General features: G+C 46.4%; 1 protein-coding gene across 1 annotated transcript in view; it reads left to right on the top strand.

Moving 5' to 3' along the window:
* SDHC (succinate dehydrogenase complex subunit C) overlaps nucleotides 1–12894 on the top strand; it is a 35786-nt gene that overhangs the window by 21496 nt on the left and 1396 nt on the right. The window contains exon 5 of the mRNA XM_049634620.1: nucleotides 10217–10380. Coding sequence (XP_049490577.1) covers nucleotides 10217–10380 — 164 coding nt within the window. The remainder of the gene's footprint in view (nucleotides 1–10216; nucleotides 10381–12894) is intronic.

The following is a 12894-nucleotide window of genomic DNA, read 5'->3' as shown; positions in this document are numbered from 1 at the left end:
GCCCCACATTGGGTATAGTGATTAGTTAAAAATAAAATCTTAACATGTTTTTAAGTTTATTTATTTATTTTGAGAGAGAAAAGAGAGAGAGAGCGAGCAGGGGAGGGACAGAGAGATAGTGCGATAGAGAATCCCAAGCAGGCTCCGCACTGTCAGCACAGAGCCGGATGTGGGGCTTGAACCCACGAACAGTGAGATCATGACCTGAGCTGAGATCAAGAGTCAGATGCTTAACCGTCTGCCACCCAGACGCCCCCGAAATAAAATCTTCAAAAAAAAAAAAAGGAAAGGAATTTATTAGCAAGGAATGCATTGTTTAGGCAAGGTTGCCCTCCTGAGGGGCATGGAAGGTATCTATCAGTAAATTTCCTATCGGTAAATTTGCTCAGATTGACCAGGAAATTCCGCGTTGACTGGTTACACTGCTGGGAAGTTGAAACTGCAGTTAGCTTAGGTATCAAGTTAGGTTTGCTGCTTTGCCCTAAGCGTCACCATGGTCGGCCTGTGGGTTTTTCTAACACCACCCTTTCTGCACCTGATGTGTTCAACAACTTGAAAGCAGCTCAAAACCTGTCGTTCGGGGGGTTTTATGGAGGTTTCTCACCTAGGCAGGATTGATCACGTTATTGGCCATTGGGGATTAGCTCAAGCGCCAGCCACTCCTTTGCAGAGATGTGGGGGGCGGGGATGGAAGTTCCAACCCTCCATCCCTGCCTGGGTCTTTCTGGCAACTAGCCCCCGTCCTGAAGCTGTCTAGGGGCCCCCAGCCACCGGTCATCCCAAGACACTCTTCCCACTCTAGAAGTTCCAAAGGTGTCAGGACTGGTGTGCCAGGAACTAGGGGGAGAGACCAAATATATATTTCTTACCATAGCACGTCTTTGAACAAGGAATATCAATCAGTTAATTCAGTCAAAAGTGACTTTGGCCAAAGCTTTCCTCATTACAAGTGAAAAAAATATATGAGAGGAAACCAAATATGCGATTTCCCAAATTCCCCTCTGATGCCTAGTATACCAGGAAGCTGGTGATAGCCTCTCCTCCAATGACCTCAGTGCCCGAGGGGGGGCTCCTCTAACAGCTAACAACGTAAATTAGGAAAACAAAGCCACTGAAGTTGTCCCATCTAATCAGTCAGACAAATTAAGTGGTGCTTTCCCTGGGCTGTGGGGACCAGCTCTGGCCTGCTGCACTGCAGTAAAGCGCTACATACAGAGCCCCTCAGGTTGGCAGCAAGTCCTGTGGCCGCTTCCAGAGGCCATCCGAAGCCCTTTCAGACCCTTCTTCCCAGCACGCCCCTGCAGATGTCCCTGCAGATGAGAACGGAAACCCGTGCAAGAGCCTTGCCGGAGCCGTCCACGTGATGGTTCACCCAGCCCCGGTGACAGCACCTGATTGTTCTTGTATCCGAAGTGCTCGCACACTAATCTCATCCATCGTGTCCTGTTGTGCCTTTCGGCCTCCCTGCAGCCTCTGGAGGGGGCGGCGGCAGGAGTGTTCCTGCACTGAGAAAAAGTAAAACCCTTCGGAGAAGCATTTGCTCTTCTGGAGACCATCGATTTTGCCAGGCCATTTCATCCTGGTAATGCGAGGACAGAACCGTAGCACTTGGGAGTAGGAAAGGCTGAGAACAAGCTCTTCAGCTACAGATGATGAGACATTTTCTGAACGGTGCGGAAGTATCCCCAGCACTCACAGAAATAATAATCGCCACCAGGCCTGTGTTAGGAAATTCACGTCTAGTATTTAATTTAATTCTCACCATCCTAACTGGCATTAATACAAGCAGAAAGGGAAGTGAGGAGTAAGTGGCCGGTAGTGACAGTAAGAACTGGACTCCTTTGTCTTACCGCACAGGTTGTGCTGCTGCTTTCTCCACGCCGCCTCAGTGGCCAGGATTCCTGCTGTGTCCATAACACGCCACATTTGAGAATCGGTGACCGATGTCCCTTCCCTCCCATGCCAAGCCCAGAAGAGAAAAGCAGCCACTTCAGAGTTCCACTGATTACCTATAGGTCTGTACGTAAGGCCTTTGGCTTTTCCAGAAAGGAAGCCGACTGCCTGAGCAGAGGTTTGCCCGTGTACGCAAGCAGTCTCTCACTGAAAGGCTGATCCTTCAGCCTGGCCTGTGTGAGAATCTGTGGACCTGGAAATGATGACGGTGACGGCCAGTCTGATAGCCGGGGTTGGAGAAGTTGTGCAGTATCCAACAGCGTATACATCCCATTAGTAAGTCATTGTGGTTGTTGACAACTGAAATTAAAAAGAAAATTCCTCTTGCCATTATGTGAATAGTTTTTTTTGTTTTTTGTTTTTCCAGATGGCTGCTAAATTGTCAGGACATAAATACTTGAGTTGTTTGGATCTAATTAGTTAAGAAACAAAACTGTTAGGTATCTCTTTTGGCTTAGGGGTACCCTTAAAAAAAAATTACTGAAAACACTGAGGTACCATGAACTGAGAGAGTTTGAGAATATTTGAGAAGATACGGCCCAAGACGATTCAAGGATCTTTGGATAGATTTGGTCTGGATAGATAGAAAGTTAGAAGGTCACAGGACCCCTCCACTGTTCTTGGAATTCCAGTGCAAACCTTCATCCGAAACTTCGATAGGCACACGTATGCCTAGGATATCCAGACAGACTCCGCTCTGATCTGTGCACCCCATGTGACAGCAGTCTAACTGCTGAGTCCCAGGAATGGCCGCTCATAGCAACACTCCCCTCCCAGAAGACCAGACTGGTCAGGCTGCCTCATCTTAGAATAACACCACCTACTCTGGGATAACCTTCCAGAGTCAAAACTAATGGAAATCCTGGGATGTGAACAGCAACGTCTTCAGCCTTTGCTTCTATGAATGTCATAGAATTTTGTCAGCTTAATCAATTCAAAAGCAAACGAATGTCTCAAAATAAATCAGTTGCTCTCGACACCATTCTCCTCCATAACCCCGAGCCAGTTTTTTCAAGATCAGTATTTTTTAAACAATGGAAACACCAGCAAGTCTAAAAAAACAATTACGAGTCAGGAGTTTATAAGTGCTTAAGAAAAAAGTGTGGTGTTAGCGGAAAGGATCTGAGTTTTGCGTTCAAATCCCAGCCCGTTCACTTGATGCTAAGTAAACTTAGATACGCTTCTTCATGTTTCTGAACCTCATTTCATTCACTGCTAAGTGAAGATGGTACTAATTTTTCAGGTGGTTCGGAGGATTAAATAATTATGTAAGTTTTCAGTGAACGATGGCTGTAGCAATAATGGTATTTGCAGTAGGTGGTGTTTTTCTGATATGAAAATGACATGAAATGACACAGTGTCTCTGGATATACACAAAATGGTGATCTCTGAGTAGTGGGATTATGGGGAACCTTTGTAAACCATACTCTTCTATAATGTTGTAGTTCTTTGCAATGTATTTTTGTAATCAGAAAAAAAAAAATTAAGTGATGTTTCTGGGAGGTCAGGGAGATCTGGGGATCATCACACAAATACCAATCTATGTATAATTAGAGGAGAGACCGTGTTGGCTGGCTGCCTTTCTGTTCTTTTATAAAGGGCTTTTTTTTTTCTGGGGCTCCTGGGTGGCTCAGTCAGTTAAGCGTCCGACTCCAGCTCAGGTCACGATCTTGCGGTTTGGGAGTTTGAGCCCCACGTCTGGCTCTCTGCTGTCAGTACAGAACCCGCTTTGGATCCCCTGTCCCCCCGTTCTCTCTGCCCCTCGCCTGTACGCACACACCCATGCACGCTTGCTCGCTCTCTCAAAGATAAATAGACATCAAAAAACGGGGGCTCTTCTCCGAACTGTTTTACACACAGCACTCTGACACCAAATTCACATTTTTCCCATTAACGACAAATTTTTCAGTTGTCCGTGCACCAACTGGGTGTCCTCCAGTTCAGCTCAGTAGTGATACTCACCGCTCAGAATTAGTGCAGACCTCACAGGTTAAGGGTTCAGCCCTTCGGGCTGATGGTCCCCCACTTTGGGCTCCAGTCACAAGTCCCAGCTTGCCACCTGTACTCCTCGACCCAGTCGCGTAGAGACCCTGGTTTGTGCCGACCGCTGTGTGAAATGCTGTGGTTACAGAAATGAGTAAGCCATGGCCCTTGCTCTTGAGGACCTCATCGCCAGGTGGATTTCCCTCCCCCAGTTGCCGCGTCCACACTTCCGACTCCACTTACCACTGACCTTGGGATGACGCTCGAATCTGTGTCTTCAGGCCAGAGCTTTAGACCTTGGTCCAGCTGCTTACTGCGTATGCAACCTTGACGTTCCTCCCGTACCTCCACCTTAGGTGTCCTCTGAATTGAACCTGTCTTTCCCTTCCCAGAGTATCAACGTCAGTCCTCTGACAAACCAAACCTGAATGTGTTTCCATCGTTCCCTGCGTGGGTAAAGGGCATTATCGGTCGCCCATGCAGACCACCACCCTTGACTTCCTTCATTTACCCCGTGTCCCCAGATTTTACCTCCTTATATCTTTTTTAGTTGTCCATTCTTCACTCTGTTACTGTCTTCAGTCAGGCTACCACCTTCATCCACCGAAGACCCGGAATTACCCACAGCCTCCTGTTCAGACTTCCTGCCTCCCCTGTGATTACTCTCCTCTGTCCCCTGTGGCTGCCAGGTTGACCTTCTCAAAGGGCATATGTGACCATATCACTGTCCAGTTTAAAACTCTTGAGGATTTATCAGTCCCATTAGGAATGGCAGGATTTGGGGCACCTGGGTGGCTCAGTCGGCTAAGTGTCCAACTTCAGCTCAGATCATGATCTTGTGGTTCCTGGGTTCAAGCCCACATTGGGCTGTGTGCTGACAGCTCAGAGCCTGGAACCTGCTTCAGATTCTGTGTCTCCCTCTCTCTCTGCTCCTACCCTGCTCATGCTCTGTCTCTGTCTCGCTCTCTCTCTCAAAAATAAATAAACATTAAAAAGAAAAAAAAGAAGAATGGCAGGTTTTGGCTCAAGTAAACATCTCCTCCTTCTGAGCCCAGGGCAGATCAGTGTTTGTGTATGTGATACAGCCGCACAGTCCTTCTCACTACAACACCTTTTTCTGGTTGGTTGTTTCAGGTGTACAGTATATTGATTTGACAACTCTACATTTCTCAGTGCTCAGTATAAGTGAAGTCACCACCTGTCCCCGTACAATGTCATTACAATATTACTGACTGTATCCCCTCTGCCGTACTTTTCATTTCTGTGATTTGTTTAATTTATAACTGGAAATTTGTACCTCTTTTTTTCTTAAAATTTTTTTAATGTTTATTTCTGAGAGAGCATGAGCGGGGTAGGAGCAGAGAGAGAAGAAGACACAGAATCTGAAGCAGGCTCCAGACTCTGAGCTGTCAGCACAGAGTCCGACACGGGGCTCGAACTCACGAATGTGAGATCATGACCCGGGCGGAAGTCGGACGCTTAACCGAGCCACCCAGGCGCCCCAGAAGTTTGTACCTCTTAATCCCCCTTACCTATTTAACCTCTTCCCCCGTCCACCTCCTCTCTGGCAACCACCAATTTTTTCTGTGTATTTAAGAGTCTGTTTGGTTTTCTAGATTCCACGTATGAGTGAAATCATACGCTATTTGTCTTTTTCTAACTTATTTCACTTAGCATAATACCCTCTCACTCCAGCCGTGTTGTAGCAGATAGCCAGGTCTCCTTCTTTTTTATGCCCGACTAGTATTCCACCGGGTGCCTACACCACATCTTCTTTGTCCATTCACCTACCAGTGAACACTCGGGTTGCTTCCATATCTTGGCCATCGGTAAATAATGTTGCCATAAACATAGGGGTACATATATCTTTTTGAATTAGTGAATTTTTTTAAGTTCATTTATTTAAAAAAAAATTTTTTTTGATATTTTTGAGAGAGAGAGAGAGAGAGAGAGAGAGAGGAAGACACAGAATCCGAAGCAGGCTCCAGGCTCTGAGCTGTCAGCACAGCGAGGCTTGAACTCATGAAACGTGAGATCATGACCTGAGCTGAGTCGGACGCTTGACCAACTGAGCCACCCAGGGGCCCTAAGTTCATGTATTTGTTTTTTTAGTAATCTCTACACCCAATGTGGGACTTGAACTCATGACCCTGATGTCAAGAGATACATGCTCCTCCAATTGAGCCAGCCGGGTGGCCCTGAATTAGATTTTTGTTTCCTTTGGGTAAATACCCAGTAGTGGAATTACTGGATCATATGTCATTTCTGTTTGTCATTTTTTGCGGAACCTCCATACTGTCTCCCACAGTGTTTGCACCGATTTACATTCCCTTCACCAGTGCGCAAGGGTTCTCTTTTCTCCACATCCTTGCTGACGTTTGGTATTTCTTTTCTTTTTGATACTAGCCATTCCGAGAGGTGTGAGGTGATGTGTCCTTGTGGTTTTGATTTGCGTTTCCCAGGTGACCCTTGGCATGCATCTCTTCACGTGCCTGTTGGCTGTCTGCATGTCTTAGTGTAACACTTGAGACAGTCATTATTAATTGGTACGGATTGGCGCTGAGGTGAACTGTGTTTGATTGGTACCAGGATGAAATCTCATCCTTTTTTTTTTTTTTAATGTTTTTATTTATTTTTGAGAGAGAGAGAGAGAGAGAGAGAGAGAGAGAGAGAGAGGGACTGAGTGTGAGCAGGGGAGGGGCAGAGAGAGAGGGAGACACAGACAAAGCAGGGTCCAGGCTCTGAGCTGTCAGCACAGAGCCTGACGCGGGGCTCGAACTCACGGACTGCGAGATCATGACCTGAGCCGAAGTCGGCCGCTCAACTGTCTGAGCCACCCAGGTGCCCCTGAAATCTGTCATCCTCAACCGGCAGGATCAAGTTTAAACTCTGTAGTTTGGCATGTAAGGCCCTCTTGGATGTATCCCGCCACTCCCCACTTTGCTGTCCCCTTATCTCTTTTCTCAAAACTCAGCTCAGGGGCGCCGGGGTGGCTCAGTCGGTTAAGCACCTGACTCAGTTTCAGCTCAGGTCATGATCTTCAGGTTTCGTGAGTTGAACCCTGTGGCAGGCTCTGTGCTGACAGTGCAGCATTTGCTTGGGATTCTGTCCCCCTCTCTCTGTCTCTCTCTGCCCCTCCCCTGCTCACACTGTCTCTGCCTCCCTGAAAAATAAATGAATAAACTTAAACAAAAGATTTTTTGAACTTAGCTATAAAATGCACCTCCGCGAAAAAGCTTTTCAGGGTACTCTGCTCCTCCCACCAGATGGATCTTGATTGTTGTCTTTGCGTTCCTTAGCGCCCTGTGCACACAGATACCTTGGTTGTGGGCTGGTGCCCTTTAGCCCCTTACTTGGTCCTGTGGATTGATGTCCCTAAGTAAAAAAAAAAAAAAAAAAAGCTGGACACTAAGCTTCCTAAGGGCAAAGACCAGGTCTTCATTTTTCTGTCTGCAAGCTTCATACAGATTTAGTACGAAGGATGCTTTTCGTAAGTGTCTGTGGAATGGAGGCGTGCATGTTTGCCACACTTGACAAGAGTGGAGTAGAATGGCCTTCTAGAAGTTACGCTCCCTGCACGCTGTCTTCCAACTCCTGCCGCTGTAAATATTTCATGTTCTTTAGGATCTTCTCGGAGGGCCGCTTGGGTGGCTCAGTTGGTTAAGTGTCGACTCTGGATTTTGGCTCAGGTCACGATCCCAGGGTTGCGGGATCGTACCCCTCATTGGGCTCCATGCTGAGCGTGCAGCCTGCTTAAGATTCTCCCTCTCCCTCTGCCCCCTCTCCCTTGTTTGCTCGCTCGAAGGAAAACAGATCTTCTTGGAAAGAGTTTGCATAGCCATCTCAATAGCCTGACTTGCACAAGATTCCTTCTGGTGTTCAGTTGCCACAGTTCTGGTCCCTCTTCTACCTTGAGTGGAGATGGAAAATTAGATGCTTGTTAAAATAAAGTTAATAGCCTTTCACCGTGCTGTTCAGAATCACTCTGTAATGAGCCACAGTTACTGGTGGAAATGTGTAGGGGTGGGAACTAGGTGGCAGCTATTGGAGTAGGGATTGTTTCTTATGACCGCTTTATTGAGACATAATTCATACACCATGCAATTCACTTAAAGTGTAGAATTCAGTTTTTAGTACCTTCCCAGAGTTGTGTAACAATCACCACGATAAGATTTAGAACATATTTTTTTTTAACATAATTTATTGTCAAGTGGGCTAACAGTGTATACAGTGTGCTCTTGGTTTTGGGGGCAGATTCCCGTGATTCATCGCTACGTACAACACCCAGTGCAAGTGCCCTCCTCAGTGAAGATTTAGAACGTTTTAATCATTACAAAGGGAAACCCCATATCGTTTATCGCTCCCCATTTCCCTCCCAATCGTCTAGCCCAAGGCAAGCACTTACCTACTCGGTCTGTGTAGACTTGTCTGTGTGGAACATTTCATATAAGCAGATTCTGCAACGCGGGGTCCTCGGTGACAGGTGTCTTTCACTTAGGATAACATTTCCAAATTTCCTCCGTGTTGTAGCACGTGTCAGTATACGGCTAGACCGTGTTTAATTTACTCATTCGTCGATTGATGGGTATTTGGGTTGTTCCCAGTTTTTGGCTACCGTGAGTAATGCTGCTGTTGTGTGTAAGTGTTTGAGTAGACTTCTGTTTCATTTCTTTTGTGTATATACCTGGAAGTGAAATTGTTAGTTCATGTGTTAATTCTGTTATCATTTTGAGGAACGCCGGACTCTTGTCCAAAGTGCCTGTAACACCATTTCACATTCCCACCGGCAGTGTTTGAGATCCTAATTTGTCTGCATCCTTGCCAACACTTGTTATTGTCTGTCTTTTTATATTTATGTTACTAAAGACAGACTGGACGCTTTTGATATTTATATAAATGTGCATATTTTATATAAAGGTGCACGTAATTTTATATTTAGATGGAGCATCCTAGTAGGTGTGAAGTAGCTTCTCACTGTGATGTTTTTTTAAGATTTTTAAAAATTTATTAGAGAGAGAGGGAGGGGCAGACAGAGACAGAGACAGAGGATTTGAAGTGGGCTCTGAGCTGACAGACAACCCAGTGTGGGGCTTGAACTCACAAACTGAGATCATGACCTGAGCCAAAGTCGGACACTTAACTGACTGAGCCACCCAGGGGCTGCTCATTATGGGTTTGGTTTGCGTTTCCCTAACGGCTAATGGTGTTGAGCATCTTTTCACGTACTTATCAGCCATTTATTTATCTTTACTATTTAGATCCTTTGCCTATTTTTTTAAGTTTATCTTTTTTAGTAATCTCTGTTAGCAGTGTGGGGCTCGAACTCCTGACCCCGAGATTAAGAGTCTTACGCTCCTCTGACTGAGCCAGCCGGGTGCCCCTCCTTTGCCTGTTTTTAAATTGGGTTGTCTTTTTATTATCGAGCTGTAAGAGTCTTTGATGTATTCTGGATACAGGTCCCTTATCAGACAGACGATTTACAAACAGCTTCTGTGTTCTACTTTTTCTTTTGAGTGTAGTTGACACGCAGTGTTGCGTGTTTCGGGTGCACAACACACGGACTTAGCTTCTCTGTACATTACGCTGTGCTCGCTGCAAGTGTAGCCACCATGTCACTACACGTCGCTGCGTCGCTGTTACGGTGTCATTGACTTTATTCCCTATGCTATCCTTTTATTTGTCTTTTGACTTTGTTGGCGACATGGTTCCCAGCAAAAAAAAAGCCCAATTTATTCTTTTGTCACCGATGGTTTTGCCATCATATTAAGAAGCCAGCGCCTGATCTAGGGTCATAAAGATTTACTCCCGTGATCTCCTGAGAGTTTTATTGTTTTAGCTCTTCCATTTAGCTCTCTGATCCATTTTGAGTTACATTTTGTGTGTGTGTGTGTGTGTGTGGTGGAGATTTGAACGGCTTAAAAAATGTTTCTCAGTCTTGACATAGGACTGAATATCCTGTTTTTATTTTTTTCTTCCTGAGATGATAATCTAGATACAGTCAGAAGGTGACTTCTGGACTGGCAGGTGTCGCTCTGGTAGAGAGGGATGTTGACAGGAGGAATAATGTGCTAACGTGTGTGGCTGATTTCAGAGATTAGGGTCAGGTGCCAGGCAGCCTCCTGCTCACCACAGACTCGAGCATTAGTTTAAATCTTGCCCGTTTCAAAATGGGTGAGAATTGTACGACGGGTGCCAGGGTCTGTCGTAGAACCGGTTTTATGTGTTATGTTAGCCGTAGCTGGTGGGCAGCTCTAATGGGCTTATTTGGTTTTCTCCTCAGGGGTCTCTCTGTTTGGTTTGTCGGCCCTCTTGGTCCCTGGGAACTTTGAGTCTCATCTGGAACTTGTCAAGTCCCTGTGTCTGGGGCCATCGCTGATCTACACAGCCAAGTTCGCTCTTGTCTTCCCTCTCATGTATCACACCTGGAATGGGATCCGACACTTGGTAAGTTCATTGTCTACACGCTTTCTGGGTGAAGGGAATATAGGGGAACGTAGGGTTCTCTCCTTTGTTGCCTGGGTTTGGTGCTGCCCCTGAAGTTAGTTGTGCTGACCTTTGCCCGGGGGCCTCTTGGGGAAAGCTCGACGGGTCCCCGGATCCCGTGCCCTGCTCGGCAGCCCCGCCGAGCACTGGGTGTAGGCCAGCCAGACCCTTGCTTGGTCTCACTGCGAACTCGTCCGTTGTGTGAGGCGCGTCACTACAAGAGACCCCTGAAGCCAGGACGTCCCTCTGGCCTAGGAGGCGTACTTAGTACACGGTACCTACTGTGTGTCAGCCTCTGTTCTAGAGCCTGGGGTTTCAGTTACGAGCTAGATGGTTGCTGATTCCTGTCAATCCAGGTGACAAACTGCTGGAGTCAAATATATTAACTTCTGTTAACTTCTGTTATCTTAACATCGGATCGCGTTGACTGTTGTTTTTTTTTTAACTGGAGATAAGGGGGGGAGTGCTTGTTTTTTTTGTTTGTTTGTTTTTGTTTTTTAGTGTTTATTTTTGAGAGAGATAGAGTGTGTGTGTGAGTGGGGGAGGGCAGAGAGAGAGGGAGACACAGAATCCGAAGCAGGCTCCAGGCTCCGAGCTGTCCGCACAGAGCCCGACGCGGGGCTCAAACCCACAAAGCACAGGATCATGACCTGAGCTGAGGTCGGCCGCCCAACCGACTGAGCCACCCAGATGCCCGAACTGTTTTTGTTTTTTTGTTGAGCTGTTAGAGAGAATGGGGCCACCTTTGACAGCAGCTGGGTAGCTAGGATCCCAGATTTTAATATTGGGGTTAAAAATTCGTTGATGGCCTAAAAGCTGTCCTGGTGTTGCCTCCTGTGTGACCTTTGGGTCAGTTCAAAACTAATGTTTCCGCCTCTATTTTATAAAGGGATTAAAGCTTAATCACGCCTGCCCCGGGCCAGAGATTAGTCTCTCCTCCAGCGTTTTAAGATTTTGTGGTCTCCCTACCCCAGCCTTGCTTTCTTTCCCAGGAAGACAATTTTGATTCCATTGTTTCTCATCTTCCTTCCTTCTGAACCTGAGTCATCTGCCAGATGGATACTTTTGCCTTAATGTGACCTTTAAACCTTCCACATCAGAGTCTAGAGACAAGCACTTTCTAAATTTCAGTCTGGTCCAAAAGACACTTTAATGGAATCAGAAAAGTGAGGGACTGAATGACCTATTTAATTAAGTGTATCTATCAACTGTTCCCTGGGGTGGTGTTCAGTTTGATTCACAATGACTTCACTGCCCCCTGGGAGGGGATAGGGAAGGAGGGCATTTCCATTAATGACTTCTTATCCCGCAGAACAGATCTCTCTAATGAAAATCAGCCGATCAGCTTCCTCTGTTCACATCCTGGCTCAGGCGGGGTTTGCCTTCTATCTGCTTTGGTCTCAGTAAGAGGAGGGGTTAGGGGAGGAGGTCTTGCAAAATCTCAGAATGCAGTCAAGGTTTTTCTGCCCTGGTTCCTGCCTGTAATGGTAATCTCTTTGTTGACACAAGTGGGGAGCCTAAAGGCTTTTCTTAAGCCCTTAAATCTGCTTTTATTTTTTTTTCTTGTGGCGAGTGCTGGCTCTGAGTGTGGGACAGGATTTGGTCTACTCTGCACGGACAGTGCTAGCTCTCGCCCTCTGAGCCTCTCTGAGCCTGATAGCTGCCTTCCCTGAAGACCTGATGGGGTGTGGTCAGTGGCATTGATGTAGGAGACTGAGAAGTGACAGGGTCTCTGGCGTTCTGAGGAGTGTCCCTCCATCACTACCAGCCAGTAGGGCTCCTTTTTTCTGTTTTGTTTTGTTTTGGGTTTTGTTTTGGTTTTTTTTTTTTTTTTTTTGGTAAAACACCGTTCCTATGTAGGCAGAACAGCTCTATGTGGAATCTGCTTGACTCCTAATCTGATCCAGGTAGAGAGAGGCCTGACTCCTACTCCCTGATCCTGCGCTGGGCTCTCCCTGACTTTTCTCTGAAGTGCTCCTGACTTAGCTTAACCCAGAGCGTGGGCGTTGGTGCTGTGCAGGGGGCAGCCAAGTGTGGAAAGTGTAGAACCTAGAAATTCTGCTTTTGCCCTAGGGGATCTTTTAGTGACTCAGAGTACAGTATGTTAGTGTCCCTGGGGTACAAGAGAGTCGAGATCAGTGTTTTTAAACCCCTGGTTTTTGTTGCAATGGGTAGAAAATCAGGTTAGTGGGTTATTACCCACAAAACCAGAAATTAGGGGTGCCCGGCTGGCTCAGTCGGTGGAGAGTGCGACTCTTGGTCTTAGGGTCGTGGGTTCAAGCCCCACATTGGGCATAGAGGTTCTTAAAAAAACAACAAAACAGGAATTTAGTAGGATGCGGCATACAGAACGTAGCACACACACGCTAATGGTAAATATCGCTTATTCTTTCGTGAACTTTCGCTATAAATATACTGACAAACAGAATTGAGACCTGGTGTTCTAGATCCCAGAGTATTTTCTTAGGGTACTGG

The sequence above is a fragment of the Panthera uncia genome, chromosome F1, assembly GCF_023721935.1.
Source record: "Panthera uncia isolate 11264 chromosome F1, Puncia_PCG_1.0, whole genome shotgun sequence".
NCBI lineage: Eukaryota > Metazoa > Chordata > Mammalia > Carnivora > Felidae > Panthera > Panthera uncia.
The sequence above is the reverse complement of the archived record's forward strand: the minus strand, read 5'-3'. Positions and strand labels throughout refer to the sequence as shown.